General features: G+C 37.1%; 1 protein-coding gene across 1 annotated transcript in view; it reads right to left on the reverse strand.

The window, feature by feature from the left end:
* Positions 1-5,290: 5,290 nt before the first annotated feature.
* ARHGAP28 (Rho GTPase activating protein 28) overlaps positions 5,291-18,357 on the reverse strand; it is a 65,571-nt gene continuing 52,504 nt past the window's right edge. Inside the window, exons 15-17 of the mRNA XM_022551315.2 lie at positions 11,748-11,804; positions 9,227-9,351; positions 5,291-6,237 (exon numbers count right to left, since the gene is read on the reverse strand). Of these exons, the coding sequence (XP_022407023.2) occupies positions 6,075-6,237; positions 9,227-9,351; positions 11,748-11,804 (345 nt within the window). The 3' untranslated portion in view covers positions 5,291-6,074. The remainder of the gene's footprint in view (positions 6,238-9,226; positions 9,352-11,747; positions 11,805-18,357) is intronic.

An 18,357-nucleotide genomic window follows, 5' to 3' on the forward strand; every position in this document is an offset into this window, starting at 1 on the left:
ATTGAAAAGATTCTTTTTCTTTTTTTTTAAAGCGCAGATTAAAAAGCACCAACTCAAACAAGTTTAGTAAATAGTTTTTGCACAAACATCCACCATTACCTTAGTGCCTCGTGATTCTTGCACAAGACCACCATCTGGCTAGAAGGTGACAGAGACTGGGCTCAGACACAAATCTTTTGAATTTAAAGCTCCTTTTCTTTCACCAGCACCATGGTAACCTCAGACTAGTTGAATATAAGAATTCTCATGATAATGTTTTTAGTTTTTTCCTCTTTATTTTTATGGATAAAATGCAACATACATATTATACTTAACAATGAAACTGATGGGATGAAAGAACATTAACTTTTGAGATGGGAGACAACATAAAAAATTGGCAACCTAGTGACAACATGATTTTTCAATCAAAGCACATAGCTTTAGAAAAGTTGGAAAATGCCTAAAAGATGTTATTTTTAAATTAAGGTGTGTGTGTGTGTGTGTGTGTGTGTGTGTACAACTGTTGAAAATGTTTGAAAGAAACATTTTAATCCATGTCATATTATTTTTATTAAGTGACATATTTATGAAAAAAAAAAGTGGAAAGTGCCTGTCAGAAAACAGAAACTATTCAATCCCGTAATATATATTCCTTTCAGACATGTGATACATTTATGAAAAACAGCTGAAATATGCTTGATAGAAAGAAGTTTAATCTCACGCTACTTTTAGTCAAGTGCAATGTGGGGAAAGCGGTTGAAAATGCATGAAAGAAGATGAAGTGAATTCCTACATTTGAAAACCTGTGATTCAGCACAGTTAAACACACAAGACAATGACTAAGGGACACGGATTCTCTCAGCGTCTACACCACACATCATAGCTACAGAGTATTTGGTTTTAAAGCTTCTGCTAACAATATTTTACATCATTAAATGTATATTATTAAATGTACACTGAAAGCTAACTGAAGTGACTTAAATAATAAGATTCAGGAACAGTTTGTAACAAAAATTGTTAACGTCTGTTATTTTTTTCTCCCAAGAAAGACAAGTGAGGTAGTTTATATTGTATATACATTGTAAAGAGATTAATATTCCAGTTTGTTCAAAGGTCACTCCTTGAACTCACTAAACTCATTGTTCAATGACTCCAAGCATCATATCCCCAAGTGAGCTGTTTAGCAAAGGGATCTTCTTTTGTAGAATGGAGGAAAGAATGAGCCTGTTCTAGCGGGTTTTTTTCTGAATAATTGTTCCTAAAACGTTAACTTTCTCTAATGTTTTCGTAGATATAATTTCCCTAACTGTACACCAAGAGCGCTTGGGAAGAGATGAGGTGGGAAGCTATCAAGAAAAGAATTTAGAAGCCCAGTATCTGACTCTTCTTTTGTTTGCAGATATACTATTCATGTTTGCTTTTACACTATTCACTGTTACAGATTACTGTAACTATTTTAAAAAACAATTCTTCATAAGGCAAAGACAGTTTTTTCAACACTTAGGTGACCAGCAATTTTGAGTTTTAATTGTAGGGGTTTGTTTATTCATTAAGAATAAAATTATTCATTAAGAATAAGATTAGTAAAAAAAAGAAAAGTAAAAATTAGTAAAAAGAACTTCTTTAACCACACAAAAATTAGTTTGTGTGTCTACTGGAAATTCTTCCCTAATCAGTTTGTTAACTTGATGACTAAAAATTCAGGTTATATCCAATGATATTGGTATTGACGTGGGCTTCCATATCATATAGTTATTTGAAAGTTGTCACACAACCCTGGATGCACTGAAGTGATTAAAGTTATTGACTGGGCTAAGCCTTTGACATCTAAAACCACACAAAAGTGGATAAGAAATTCAGAAACTTAGTTTTTTTTTAATCTGTCATCTGTTAGCCATTTATTTAAAACTAATGACTAATGAAGTAAATCTTAAAACCTTTAGAACTTATGCATCTGTCCTAATGTGTTTTCAGTCAAAAGAAATAAAAAAAATTCCCAAATAAAAAATTAAATGGATAGATCTGTGAATTTTCTAAACACAACAGAATATATTCTAAATGATAGGGAATTCAGTGAGAAAAATCATTGTTTTAATACATACACAGAAGTGTAAGGCAGCTAATTTGAAGAATTTCTTCCATGTATGTGGGCATAAATTACAGCCATCTTATGTCTTGGACCTTAGCAACAACATGAAGTAAAATTTTGTTTGAATTGCAAAAATGATAACGGCATTTTCTCAGACCCTCAAAGTTCATTATGTAAACTCACATGCCGTCAATTAGCCATACATTGAAAACTGATGAAATGTAGGAATAAATAAATATAAACCAACAGAACACATGTTTATCTTCTAATGGGTTTTCAGGCAAAGGAAATAAAAAATTCTCAAATAAGCAAATAAAATGAATGGATATTTGAGTTTTCTATAAAAATATAACAAAATTCTAATGGCCAGAAATGCAATTATCTACATGTTGAATATAAATTATGTTTTTATAGATATCAAGGCATAATGAGCATGTAAAAGTATAGGCTTAAATTATTATCACATTTTGTTTTGAGACTTGGTAAGTAGATTAAATGTATTCTGCATTGGTGAGCAACTTTGTCTATTGTTTGATTTGCAAGAGAGAGTCATTTGGGCGTTAAATCTCATTAAAACTGGTGTAAATTCATCAAAATCTCAATCTAATTAGATTCTACTCCAAAGCACATACATGGGATAAATGAGACTTCTGTCCCCATTTCTAACCAACTCTAGAACGACTATACTGCAGTCTCCAAATGAAAGGCAGGGCTGTCCAACCCCCCAGCAAATTTCAGATTTGCTCTCAATTAGAATCATGAATTGTGCTTTCTCACCAACTGCAGGTCTGGAAAATGGCTCCGTGGGATCTTGATAGCGAGGCAGTTTTCAGCTCACCAAACATTCATCTGATTTTAAAGCCTGATGCTAATCCACAGTGCTTGGCCAAGTCTATGATTGATGAACAGAAACAAAACCTGTTTTTACAGCATATAAAATCTGGATATAACAGTACTTTTCAGCACTCTTGAAGAAAGAGCAGTTGGACAAAGGCAGTTGGGCAGTTTAAAACTGGGGCTGCAGAAGTGATTCTCTACAGCTGTGAAATATAAAAAATGATATGTTTGATGAGGAAAGGAAATCTGTGCCTGGCACATGGAAAGCTATTCACTGAGCACCATATTCACGATGAGGAAATAGGGGCCCTGTGACCGCTGACTACACCAAAGGTTATGGAAGCACAGGAACAGCCCTTGTCAACCTAACCTTAACTATGGGGACCTGTGCTCATAAGAGAACAAGCTTTAAGAATGTCAGTTTTCAACAGCCCAAGATAGGGAAATGTTCATTTGCACCAGAATGCAGACAGCCACAATACAGTACAGCATACATAACAACACAGTGGTTTTTAAATAGAAGGTTCTCCTCCTCCAATTCAGAAGCAAGTCAGAGCATAAACATTGTTTGTGTGACTCTGGAAACTGATTCTCTTTGGAAAGTAGATCTAAATCATTTTTCAGAGCAGAAATTTTTGTTATTTCTGGCATCCTTGTTCAAAAATGTCTATATATATATAACATAAGTATAAAAAAAAAAAGTCTTTTCCACCTCTTGTGTTTGGTAGCATTTGCTACATCAAGAAGTGCTTCTTATCCCCAGGTAGAGGACCAAGTTCATTTCTGCTGTGAAGTCAAAGTATTAGAAATGATTAGAGTTCCATATTCTATATTGGCCTTTCTTCTGGAAGGATCACATCCTCTTTCCTTCACTCTTATCAAAGAACCATCATGAGAAAGCTGCAGCTCAAATGGTCAACCAGTTCCTCTTCCACAATTCGTGTTGACACCAGTGGGAGACACCAGTTGGGCTGAGAAACACCAAGAGGGTTCTAGGAACAAACATGTCAAAAGCAGTCTTGTTTTTCCCTACCAAATGTAGGACTTCTTGGCAGGTAATGCACGATAGCTGCCATCTTGGGGGGTATTTCAAACACTTGGTTGGGGTTTAATCACCCATTCTGCCTGGGGATTTACATGATATACATCCAATATATAAGCCTCTGGATCCAAGCAGTGCTGTCCTAAAAGAAAGAAAAATCAGAGTATGTTTTCAAAAGTGCACACTTCCGTGCATGTGTGTGCATCTGTGCATGTAAGTGTGTTTGCAAGGCTCAAATAAGGCCAGTATAGTTCCCTCAGCCAAAAATAAATACATTTTAAAGTTTCCTAGCAAAGCCAGCCTTCCCCCCCTCTTTTCTTTGCTTCTTTCTGACTGTGAAGTACTTCAAATAAATCCCACGTGACACTGGGGAGCAAACAGACACGCTAATCACAAGCAAACTGTTCCCTAGACTCACTACATCAATTAGAAAAATACGACAAGAACCTGTTTCAGGTATCAATTCATTTATATGATAATGAGCACTAGTGATCATTTAGATGACAATACATGTCCTCTAACGGTTTTATAGATAGAAACTTGACCAGGACTAGACACTAATATCAAGTTCATTTTAGGGAAGGTCATTTCATTTTTCCTGTGGGCAGGAGATCTGGAATTGATAACAACAAAAAGATCATTCCATGGGGGCAAATACATTTGAAAATTCTTATGTACAGTGTGTTCGAAATGTATACTAAAGTCTCAAACAAAAGTAGCAATATTTAATTGCTTGCCTGATTCATTCATTCATTTCTCAAATATTTCTTGAGTTATTATGTGCCAGGCACTATTGTACGGGCTGAGGCTACAGCAATGCATCAGACAGTCAAAAATACTTGCCCTTGGGATGCTTACGTTCTAAAAGTGGTAAAAGGCAACTAGCAAATAAGCAAGTATGTTAGAAAGTAAGTCTGATGGTGATAAGAACATGAGAGAACAAGAAATTGGGGAAGGCGCAGAAAGAGGGTCCAATCCAGGAAGGTCTCACTGAGAAGCTGATACAGCGGCCAACACCTGACAGAGGTAAGGGAGTGAGGAGGGAACCATCCAATGGAAAGCAACCAGGGCAAAAGTCAAAGCAGATGTGAAGGCCCAGGGCAAGACGTGCTGGGGACTGGATATGAAAGCTGGTGTCCAGGGGAGTCTGCACGTGATGTTGAGAGATGGCAGCATCCAGGTGCCTTCAGAGCAATGAGATGCACTAAGTTCACCATGGCAGGTAAGTGCAGACAGAAGTTCCAGTGCTCCGAGGTCGAGAGGATGAGAAGTAACAGGCCGAAGAGACTCAGAAGGAGCAGCCTGTGAAGTGGGGGGAAAGCCAGGAACTTAGGGGGTCCTTGAAACCAGGTGAAGAGAGTGTTTTCTTAAAGAAGGGAAAGATCAACCCAGGCAGTTGTAAAGATAAAATGAAGCACTGGATTTCACAACAGAAGAGTCCTCTGGTGACCTCGACCAAAGAGCAATTCTGAAGTGTTGAGGGGTAAAGCTTGACTGGAGTGCCTTCAAGAGAGAAGGAGAGGAAGAAACTGGAGTATATACACAAATGATCCAAGGAGTTTTTGCTATAAATGGAGCAGAGAAATGGGAGTAGACTTGAAGGGGGTCAAGAGAGAGTTTTGTGGAGATGAGAAAAATTACCAAACTGTTTAAGCAGAGAGAAATGGTGTGGTTGGGAGGGAAAAGCTGATGACAGAGGAGAGGATGGGAGACTGACCAAGCCCTCGTCCACAGGAGGGAGGCGCCACCCTAAACAGGAGCACAGGTATTTCATCCCAACTGTGAAGGGGGACAAGAGGAAGGTAAGGACACAGAGCCACGTGGACGGAATTTTCTTTTCATTCCTTTCTGTCCCCCTTCAGGGGAATAGGAAGAATGAATCTGGACTGAGAGTTGAGCAGGAAGTTCAACACAAAGGATGTCGAGATGATGAAAGTGCCACAATTTCTCCTTTCGTTTGCATGAATCTCCAGACTCTCCAACTTTCAGAGTCACATTTAAAAGACTCAAAAATCTACTCCACATCGACTAAACTATTTACATTTAAAATTTGAAAATATTTTAGGAAAGTCATACTGTTCTTATGTGAGATTTAAAAAATCTGACACAGTGATTTTGATTTTCTATCTAAAGAAATTTGTAAAGTACAGTTTTACAATAATAGCAGCATATTTCTTTTAGAGTAATCAGAGAATGTAGGAGTAAAAACATTAAAGAATGCTTACCTATATTACCTCCAATTTCATATAATCTTTGGTTCTGGATCTTAATGCCTTCCGATGAACCATGACTGAGAAAAGAAGAAAGCAATATAATTTAAACCCTCCTCTGTGATCTGGGGTAAACCTGTGGATTAAATAATCATGGCAACAAACAATCATTCTGCCTTGAGTGAAATACACCACACAAATCATTATTATGACTGAAGTGATGATAAAATCTTTTTTTTTTTGTTTGACACAGACAAGCATCTGAGGCAGAGAGGAAGCTGGACACCGCCAGGCTTCACGGCCACCCCAGCCCTTCCATCCACCACTGTCAGCTCCTCTTAAGAGAGGACACCTTATTGACACATCAAGGCTGGCCAAGGAGCAGCTGGATGTTTAATATTGCCTTGTCATGGGCCACATTACTCTCAGTTCAAAAGCCATCAGGTTCTATTTCTGTATTTGCCAAAAATTGAATGAGATTCTTTCCTCAGCCCATGGCACATTTCTAAGCTTGCCCAGTGCTTTGTAAACTAACGTTGACTTTGTTGCATGTCTCTGCCCTATAATGAAAGCAAGTCAGAGAAAATAATTGTCCAATTTTAATCTTCCATCCCAGACTAGGCTGCCGGGACAGAAGAGTCTGGAAAGACCATCGCTGAGCTCCTGCCCACTAGAACTGTCAGCTTGGTTACTCAAAAAGATGGTCTTCGGCTCTCTGCTGTGAGGGAGAAGGACGTGCACCCTCTTTGTTTAATTAAACATTTTATTTGAGATAGTTGTAGATTTGCATGTGGTTATAAGAAAATATACAGACACATCCTTGTGTACTCTTTACCTAGTTTCCCCAATAGTAAAATCTTCCAATACCCTAGTGTGATGTCACAGCCAGAAGCGCCACATGGATTCTGTCAAGGTACAGAACATTTCCTTCCCCACAAGACTCTTCTTGTTCTCCTTATAGCCACACCCACCTCCCTCCCCCTGTCCCCATCCTCCACCCCTTATCCCTGGATTCTACATTTCTATAAACTTGTCATTTATAGAAACGTTATATAAATGGAAACACACAGTATGGAACATTTTTGTAGTGGCTTTTTTTTTTCCAGTCAGCGTAGATCCCGGGAGATTCACCCAGGCTGCTGCATTTTTACTGCTGCATAGCACATGTGATATGGATGGACCACGGCCTGTTTAGTCATTTACCTGTTGAAGGACATGGGTTTTTTCTTTTCCAGTGTTCGACTATTATAAATAAAGCTGCTATAAGAATTTGTGTACAGGTTTCTGTGTAAACATAATCTCCATTTCTTTGGGATAAATGCCCAGGAGTGTGAATGCCACATCACACGACAGATGCACATTCAATTTTATAAGAAACTGTCAAACTGTTCTACAGAGTGACTAGACCATTTTACATTCCCACCACCAATGTATGAGTAATTCAGTTTTTTTGTATCTTCACCTGTACTTGGTGTTGTCATTATTATTACTTTTTAGCCATTTTCATAGGTGTTTAATATGTCATCGTGGTTTTGTATTTCCCTAATGGTTAAAAATACCGAACATCTTTCCATGTGCATATTTGTCATCTGTATATCTTCTTCTGTTCATGTCTTTTGTCCATTTTCAAATTGGATTGTTTGTTTCTGCACTGTTGAGTTTTGAGTGTCCTTTATACATTCTAGATACTAGTCCTTCGTTTGATACGTACTTTATAAATATTTTCTCCAAGTCTTTAGCTTGTCTTTTCATCTTTTAAACAGGGTCTTTCAGTGTATAAGTTTTCAATCTTGATGAAGTCCAAGTTACCAATTTTTGTTTCGTATGAGTCATACGATGTCAAGTTTAAGAAGTTCTTCACTAGTCCCCTATCACAAAGGTTTTCTCCTATGTTATTTTCTAAAAGTTTTATCCAGTTGCAGAAGATCTCCTCTTTTCCTAAATTTGCTGAGTTTTTATCATGAATTGGTGATGGATTTTGTCAAATGCTTTTTCTATATCATTTAACATGATCATATGATTTTTCTCCAACTGATATGATGGATTTACAGTAATTGATTTTTGAATGTTAAACTAATCTTGCATACCTGAACTAAATCCCACTTGTTCTAGGTATAATTCTTTTAATATACTTTGGATTATATTTGTTGAGGGCTTTTGTATCTAAGTTCATGACAGATATTAGTCTGTAGTGTTTGTTTTGTATTATTTTGGTCTGGTTTTGGTATCGAGGCAATACCAGTTTCCATGATCACTCTCCTCAACCTCTGGCAATCACTCACCTACACTGCATTTCTAAACTTTTGTCATTTCAAAAATGTTATATAAATGAAGTCTTGCAATATGTAACCTTTTTTTGCTCAACATGGCTACTCCTTTTCAATATGATTGGAAAGTTGCTTTTAAAGAATATCCATCAGTTGTACGAGAGACCATCAAACTGTACCTGCTTTAGCATGGTTAGATTTAAACTAGTGCTTCTCATCTTTTTAAAAAAACCTCGGGGCAAATGTTTATCCCTGAATAAGTATGCCTGTACAAAAATTATCACGATTTATGCTCTTTAACGTGACTTAAGGCAGATATGCAAAAAATATTTTCTCAACATCACTCTGATCCTAAGGTTTATTGGTAGTAGGTTTTAGGGAGACCAACAGCTATGATGTTCACTCAACTACATAAACTCTACTTGATATAGTCATGTTAAAGCCCAGTGGAGCCTGGAATAATGATATTCCTAGAAATCTATCAAGATATCTACAAAACTAACTTGCTAATTTTTTTATTCAAATAAAAAGTAAAACCAATTGAGTAAATGAAGACACATTTACAGAAGATACCTATTTTAGAATCCCAATTGTAGAAATTCCTTGAAAAAAAACTTTTGTTACTGATAATTCTATGGTCTACTTAACTTCTTTCTCTACTTCTGATTCTTTATTTACTGGTGAAGTCCTTAAAGTAACAGGTTCTAAGTTTTCAAAAAGGTCAAATTTTCAAATGCCTGGAGTTTCTCATCAGATAAAAGTTCATCTTCCTGTACAGAGACTCATATTCACTTCTACTCACCTGTTCTCATATTGAAATTTCGCCAATATGTCTTTGGCTTTGGTTTGACTGTTGAGTTGAATGGCCATGGACACCTTGGAGAGAAGGGGCGCGTGGATCCTTATGACTCCCTCTGGCACGTCAGACTGCCAAGGAGGAAACATGCGGTACATTCTGTTAAACTCAATGATTACACTTAAGAGACATGAAAATCAGTGGCATTCCAAATTAGGGAAACATGTAAACATGACCAGGATTTAACCAGAATGAAACATTGCTTTCTTCCTAACAGGAGATTTACTAATGACTAAACTTAATCTGGGATTTTACTTTTGTTACAGGCTTAGGTCTCACTATAATGCCTTAAAATCATGAGGGAAGAAAACTGGGTTGTGTTCATTGCAGCACTATTTACAATAGCCAGGACATGGAAGCAACCTAAGTGTCCATCGACAGATGAATGGATAAACAAGATGTGGCACATATATACAATGGAATATTATTCAGCCATAAAAAGAAACAAAATTGAGTTATTTGTAGTGAGGTGGATGGACCTAGAGTCTGTCATACAGGGTGAAATAAGTCAGAAGGAGAAAAACAAATACCGTATGCTAACACATATATATGGAATCTAAAAAAAAAAAAAGGTTCTGATGAACCTAGGGGCAGGACAGGAATAAAGTCGCAGATGTAGAGAATGGACTTGACACAGGGATAGGGAAGGGTAAGCTGGGACGAAGTGAGAGAGTGGCATGGACATATATACACTACCAAATGTAAAATAGATAGCTAGTGGGAAGCAGCTGCATAACACAGGGAGATCAGCTCGGTACTTTGTGACCACCTAGAGGGGTGGGATAGGGAGGGTGGGAGGGAGACGCAAGAGGGAGGGGGTATGGGGATATATGTATGCATGCAGCTGATTCATTTTGTTACACAGCAGAAACTAACACACCATTGTAAAAAAAATTATACTCCAATAAAGATGTTAAAAAAAAAATCTGGGTTGCGACAAAAATCTAATGTTTTTATCAGTGCATTTTCTTGAACAATGTCCTAAATAAGCCTACTTGAAGTAGGATTCTGTATTTCAATTTATTTTAAGAAGATCAACCTTCTGAAAAATTTAAGGATCTAATTGAAAAATGTGGCTTTTCAAATATCCTTTTTCTTTAGTCAGTAGCAATGAACGGTCACTCCAAATTGAATTCCAGATGGGCACCAAACTTGATCCTTCAAAGTGTCCTATTAACACTGTGAAGAATGGAATGTGGACAGCTGTTGGGGAAGAGTGTCCCTGCTTTCAGGTGCTCTGATGGGCTTGGGGACCTCAGAGCTCTCATCTAAATGAAATATTCAAAGAATGGTGCTGTCTAATTAACAATAAAGTCTCTTTTGTTAGAATTGAATGGAAAATTCCTTTTGTTTCAAAATCTTGAATGTTTTAAAAATTAATTCTCTATTTGGAGATAAGCAGAAATAAATTTCTATTTGAGGATCTGGCTACTCTTCAGGTAATTGTTTTAAATCTGTGTTCTCAAGGGACAATACTGTTGGTGTAGTTTTATGTGAATTGACTCAGTATATCCCCTAGAAAAAATGTGTTATGGATTGAATTGTGTCCTCCCTCCCGCCCCCCACCAAATATGTTGAAGCCCTAAGCCCAGGACCTCAGAATATGACCTTTTTTGGAAATAGGGTCATTGCAAATGTAATTAGCTAAGACGAGGTTCAAATTGGAGCACGGCGGGCCCTTAATCCAATGTGATTGGTGTCCATATAACAGGACACACACACACACACACACAGGGTGAATGCCATACAAAGATGGAGGCAGAGATTGGAGTGATGCATCATCTGTAGGCTAAGGAAGGCCAAGGACTCCTGGCGTCACCCAAAGTTAAGAATGATGTCAGAAACACATCCTCCTTTCACGACCTTCAGAAGGAACCAACTGAATCAACACCTTGATTTCGGAGTTTTAGCCTCCAGAACTGTGAGAGAGTAAATTTCTATTGTTTTAATCCACCCTGGTATTGTTACTGCAGCACTAGGAAACTACTTTTTAAGGGTCAGTTCTAACAGTACTTTTCTACTATTACCTGCGAGAAGCAGAAGAGCATGCCAGGGAATGGCAGTGAGTGGTTTAGAGCTGGGAGGGGGCAGGGAGCCCCTGGTTCACTGCAGTCAAAAGCACCCTCCCAAAACACTCCTGTGGGCATCTCACGTCCCTCCCCTGCCAGCTCCACAGAAGACTCTTAAGATAAATTTCACACTCCTGATATCATTGAGCCAGTTATAATGATCACATTTTCCCTCTAACTTTCTAGAGTATTCACTCTTGTGAACAGAATGTCTAACCACAAATTCTGAGTCATCAATTAGTTGAGTCCTTATACATTCCTTCATGTGCTACACTGAAAATGTCAAGTTTGAAGGTGTATCATGAGCAAAATTATACACAGATAAGGTGGATATAGCCAAAGAATACTGTGTAAGGAGTTAATAATTAGGGAGGAAAGGAAATGATTTGTTTTCTTACCATTCTTCTTGTAGAGGGTGATTTTTGTAGTACCTTTGAAGTCTTGGGGCTTATAACCTAAATAAAAAACATTTAGTCTTTAGGATTAACGTTGAGAAAACAAGCATATGCTGCTGTTGGAAGTGTAAACAGGTACAATCTTTATGGATAACATTTTGGCAATATTTATCAAATTATAAAATGCATATGCACTCTGACCCAACAATTTTACATCTATAACTTTATCCTTCAAATAGACTTCATTTGTGAGAAATGACATATGAACATGTTTATTCACCGATGCATAAACTTTAATAGCAAAATATTGGACACAATCTAGCTGTTCGATGATACGGAAATACTTAAATAAGTTTCAGTGTGTCTATGGAATACCATGCAAAAGAAGCAAAGAAGACGACTGTGGACTGATGTGGAATAATCACCATGATTTCATAAGTCATTAAAGAAGATGCAGGACAGTGTTTCAAGTATGTTATCATTCATGTAAAAAAAAGGGGGAAGCCATATATTCATATTTGCTTGTATGTCATAGTGCCTCTCTGGACACATATGTACCTATGTGTTCCTGTGCACACACATGCTGTCATTGGTTGTTGACATTACTTCTCTTCAGGAGGGGAAGTCAGAGATGGTCAACTTTTATTCTATAGTTTTTCCCCTTCCAATATTTTGAATTTTGTAAAGTGTCAATGAATTGTCTATTCCAATCAAAGTCAGGAAGTAAAAACATGGTATAGTACAACAGAACTGAAGAAAGACTATTTCTTCATCTGTAAGCGCTTGCTTTCATGGTACTTATAGCCTTTTAAAATTTTACTTAGTTCTATTTATAATTAAAACATTAAAGCAACTGACATTCATATAGCATGATACAGTTGACCCAGTGCTTTACACCCACATTCTGTGAGTTGATGCTAATGACAACTCTGTGAAATAGATATCATTACTTTTTTCCCCAAATTGAAAATGTTTTTTAAAAATTTTGTTGGAGTATAGTTACTTTACAGTGTTGTGTTAGTTTCTACTGTACAGCAAAGTGAATCAGCTATATGTATACCCATGTCCCCTTTTTTTAAATTTCTTCCCCATTTAGGTCACCACAGAGCATTGAGCTCCCTGTGCTATACAGTAGGTTCTCATTAGTTATCTATTTTACACATAGTATCAATAGTGTATATATGTCAATCCCAATCTTCCAATTCATCACAACCCCCCATCCCCCTTGGTATCCATACGTTTGTTCTCTGCATCTGTGTCTCTATTTCTGCTTTGTAAATAAGATCTTCTATACCAATTTTTTCATATTCCACATATATGCGTAAATATACGATATTTGTTTCTCTCTTTCTGACTTACTTCACTCTGCATGACAGAATATTGAGGCTCTGAGAAAGACTTTAATTTGCCCTGGCTCACAAAGACTGACCTGACCCCAGCTTCAGCTCCACACACATCATACTTAGGCCGTTGAAGTTTTCCAGAATGAAAATGGCAGAGTAAGGACTCCAAAAGTCTATCCCTCCATAAAAGTAATGAACAAACTGCCAAAAACTGTCATTGTCAACTTCTTCAGAACTCTGGAAACTAACCCAAAAGTTGCAGCCTGGGGAGTGCTTAAGAAAAACAGCTGAATCTTGATAAGAGTGAACTTTGTGGCATTTTAACTTACACTTTCCCATCTCAGCTCCACAGTTCAGTGACAGCCTTAAAAATAACAGCCTGCATTCCTGGTATAGGTACTGAAGGGAGCAGAATGGACCTCATTCACAAAAAATTCTAATTATTTGTTCCCTGGAACACTGGCTTGCCTTTAACTTGCCTAACTTGGAACCTGACCAGTGCTAAAGTGGTGTAATGTTGAAAACATTTACAGGCAAATGTTTTAATCACTGCTGCCTGATGCAGTGGGTAAGAGTTGGGGGAAAAAATAACTAACTAAAAATCTTGGGAGGCAAGCCTAGAGAATGAGATGCTTTGGGGAATAAGGTCTTTGAAAAGCTCCAACATATACCTGAGAATCTAGAAGGACATGGGCATGCCCAGGGCTGTACACATATTCAGGAAAGACCTGAAAAGAACTTAAGCTCTCACCTCTGGCTGACCTTTAAGCTCTGTCCAAACAGGAACTGAAGGTTCAGGTCAAGTTGTAAACTGCCTGGCTGAATACTGAAGGTGTGTCAAGCACACAAACACACAGAGCTCGTCTGCAAAGACTGGGAGAATTTTTTGGTTTCAGATATTTAAGACAATCTCTGTGCAAACATCAGCTAACCACTAGGCTAATGGAACAGAGACTTCAGTAGCCACACTAAACAAAGAATATAGACATAACAAAATTAGTTCAGCAGAAAAGTCATGAACAAATAAATAACAGCTATAACAAGCAGAAACCAGGGGGAGGGGGAAGAATCCAAAGCTGCCACATTTTAACATTCAAAATGTCCATTCTTCCATAAAAATTATGAGACAGGCAAAAAAAATGGCAAGAAAATATGGCCCGGACTTCCCTGGTGGTACAGTGGTTAAGAATCCGCCCGCCAATGCAGGGGACATAGGTTTGAGCCCTGGTCCAGGATGATCCCACATGTCGCAGAGCAACTAAGCCCGTGCGCCACAACTATTGAGCCTGCGTGCCACAACTACTGAAGCCTAGAGCCCGTGCTCTGCAACAAGAGAAGCCACTGCAATGAGAAGCCCGCACAGTGCGACAAAGAGTAGCCCCCGCTCGCCTCAACTAGAGAAAGCCCTCGTGCAGCAACGAAGACCCAACGCAGCCAAAAATAAATAAATTAAATAAATTAATTAAAAAAAAAAGAAAATATGGCCCATACACAGGAAAAAAAAAGTTAGTGTCAATAGTTTCAAAAGAAACTCCTTAAGGAAGCCTAGACATTGGACGTACTTGAAAAAGCTATTTTAAATACTTTAAAAGAACTAATGGAAACTGTGTCTAAAAAAAACCATGAGACTGATATCTCACCAAATAGAGAATATCAAATAAAGAGAATACATCATAAAAAGAAACCAAAAAGAAATTATGGAGCTAAAAAAAGTCCAATTGAAATGAAAAGCCTACTACAGAGGTTCAACAGCAGATTTAAGAAAGCAGAAGAGGGAATTCCCTGGTGGTCCAGTGGTTAGGACTCTGCGCTTTCACTGTTGAGGATCTGGGTTCAATCCCTGGTCAGGAACTAAGATCTCACAAGCTGCACGATGTGGTCAAAAAAAAAAAAAGCAGAAGGAAAAAATCAGCAAATCTGAAGATAGGTCATTTGAGGTTATCCAGTCTTGAAACAGGAAGAAAAAAAAAATGAAGAAAAATGAACAGAACCTAGAGGAACTGTGGAACAACACCAGCACACCAACGTACACACAGTTAGAGTTCCAGAAGGAGTAGAGAGAAAGGAACAGAAAGAACGTTTGAAGGAACAATGGCTGAAAACTCCCCAAACTTGCTGAAAGACAATGATCTATGTATCCAAATAGCTCAACAAACTCCAAATAGGATAAAATCAAAGAGATTCTCACCAAGAAACATCATGATCACACTGTCAAAAGACAGACATAAAGAGAGAACCTTGAAAGCATTAAGAGAAAAATCAATTCAAGTATAAGAGCTCCTCAATAATAATAGCTGATCTCCCAGCAGAAACCATGGAAGCCAGAAGACAGTGGGGTGACATATTAAAATTGTGAAAGAAAAAAAAAAAATACTGACAAGCAAAATTCCACCTGGCAAAACAGTCCTTAAAAAATGAAGACTGGGAGTTTGGGGTTGGTAGATGCAAACTATAACATTTAGACACTCCCTTGATAAGCAAAAGCTGAGAGAGTTCACTGCTAGCAGACCTACCTTAAGAGAAATGCTAAAGAGAGTCCTTCAAACTGAAATGAAAGGACACTAGACAGTAACTCGAATCCACATGAAGAAATAAAGAATATCAGTAAAGGAAATTACTTAGGAGAATATAAAAGGCAATATAATGTATTTTTTGTTTATAACCTCACTTTTCCCTTATCTAATGTAAAAGACAAGTACATGACAATTATAAATTTATGTCGACGGGCACACAATTTATAAAGCCGTAATATGCAGCAATAACAGCATAATGTGGGGGGACAGAAGAATATAGGTAGAAAGCTTTTATATACTTAAGGTATATTAATATGAACTAGATTGTTATAAATTAAGATGTTACTTATAATCCCCAGGGCAACCACTAAAAAGATGATTCAAAAATATATAGTAAAAAACAACAACAAAAGAATTAAAGTGGTACACAAGAAAATATCTATTTTACACAAATGAAGGCAGTAATGGAGAAACTGAGGATTAAAACATGTAAGACATATAGCCCAAAATTAAATAACTGAAGGGAAAAATAGAAAGCTCTACAATAGTTGGAGACTTCAATACTTCACTTTCAATAATGGATAGAAGAAGTAGGTAGAAGATCAGAAAGAAAACAGAAGACTTAGACAACACTATCAACCAACTAGATATAACAGACATATATAGGACAATGACAGCAGAATCCATTCTGAAGTACACATAAAACACTGTCCAGGATAGACAGTATGTTAGACCACAAAACAAGTCTCAGTGAAGTTTAAAATATCAAAATAATACAAAGTATGTTACATAACCACAATGGAATAAAATTAGAAATCAGTAACAAAAGGAAATTTAGAAAATTTACAAATATGGAAATCAAACAACACATACCTAAATAACCAATGGACCTAAGGGAAATTAGAAAAGACCTTGAAATGAACAAAAATGAAACACAACACACCAAAACTTACTGGATGGAGAAGTAGTGCTCAGAGGAAAATTTATAGATGTAAATGCCTACGTTAAAAAGAAAGATCTCAAATTAATAGCCTAACCTTCCGCCTTAAGAAACTAAAAAAGCCAGCTAAACTCAAAACAAGCATAAGGAAGGAAACAATACAGATCTGAGTTTTAATAAGGACTAGAGAATAACAAAAAACTAGAGAAAATAATGAAACAAAAGTTGGCTCTTCAAAAAGACCAATGAAATGGACAAACCCTTGGTTAGATTGACCAAGAAAAGAGAGAGGATTCAAATTATTCATCAAGAGTATAACTGGGGACATTACTACAAATCTTATACAAATAAAAAGGATTATAAGAGAATACTATGAACAATTTGTATTTCAACAAATTAGATAATCTAGCTAAAACAGATAAAATCCTAGAAACACACAAACTGTCAATACTAACTCAAGAAGAAATAGAAAATCTGAATAGAGCTATAACAAGTAAAGAACTTAAGTCAGTAACCCCCCCCCCAAAAAAAAATTCCTCCAGAGAAAAGTCCAGGACCAGATGGTTTCACTGGTGAATTTTACCACACATTTAAAGAAGAAGTAACACTAATCTTTCTTAAACTCTTCCCAAAAATTGAAGAGGAAGGAGCACTTCCCAACTCATTCTATAAGGCCAGTATTACCCTGATACCAAAGCCAGACAAAGACATAGCAAGAAATGAAAAACTACAGACCAGTGTCCCTTATAAAAGTTGATGCAAAAATTCTCAACAAAATACTAGAAAGTCAACATAGAGTTGCCATATGACCCAACATATGCCCAAGAGAAATGCAACACAAATGAAAAATAAGAAGTGAAATACTGATACATGCTACAACATGGATGAACCTTGAAAACATTATGCTAAGTGAAAGATGTCAGACATAACAGGCCACATACTACATGCTTCCATTTATATGAAATGTCCAGATAGGTAAATTCATAGAGCTAGAAAGTAGATAAGAATGTGTCAGGGATTGTGGGGAGGGGGTAATGGGGAGTGAATGCTTAATTGGTACGGGGTTTCTTTTGGGGGGTGGTAAAGATAGTCTGGAATTAGATAGTGGTGATGGTTGCACAACTTTGTGAATATACTAAAAGTATATACTAAAATTTATACATTTTGAAATAGTTAAAATGGTAACTTTTATATTATGTGAATTTTTTCTCAAAACAAAATTTTTTTTCCCAAATTTAATGTGCTGGTTCTAGTTGATCTGAAGTCACTTTGCCTATAATCAATGAGGGAACACAGCCATTCAGCCTGTTTGTGATAAATCAATTAGCAATACTCCTACCTTACTGCCTTGGGATTTACTATTCCTTTCCCTGAATGAACTTTCCCCTCCTTTCTCCCTTCCAAATGCTACTACCCATCCTTGAAGATGCAGCTCAAATGCCACTTCCTCCGTGAAGTCTGCACACTTTCCACGTTGGAGCACATTTCTTTCTCCTCAGCATGATTCCCAGCACACTGTCTGTACGACACGTTTCACACTGAATGCATATTCATGGCTCTTGTGTACATTTCTCTACCAGATATTTCTCTACTAGATATACGTTCCTTTAAGGACAAAGTGAGTTTCCTGTATCTCTACATCCTCAAGGCCAAATGCTATGCCTCACGATCATCCTCAAATTAAAGCAATAAAGATAATTCTAAAGCCTGTTTCCATTATCCATCTCCACACAGACAACCGCGCTAAGGCAAACATTCTTTGAAATGTAATGAATTTACACAAAACAACTTGAGGATTACATATTCTTTTAGTATCC

This window comes from Delphinapterus leucas, chromosome 14, assembly GCF_059928025.1.
Source record: "Delphinapterus leucas isolate spDelLeu-1000000601 "Yukka" chromosome 14, BTC_Dleu_Yukka2, whole genome shotgun sequence".
NCBI classification, from domain to species: Eukaryota; Metazoa; Chordata; class Mammalia; order Artiodactyla; family Monodontidae; genus Delphinapterus; species Delphinapterus leucas.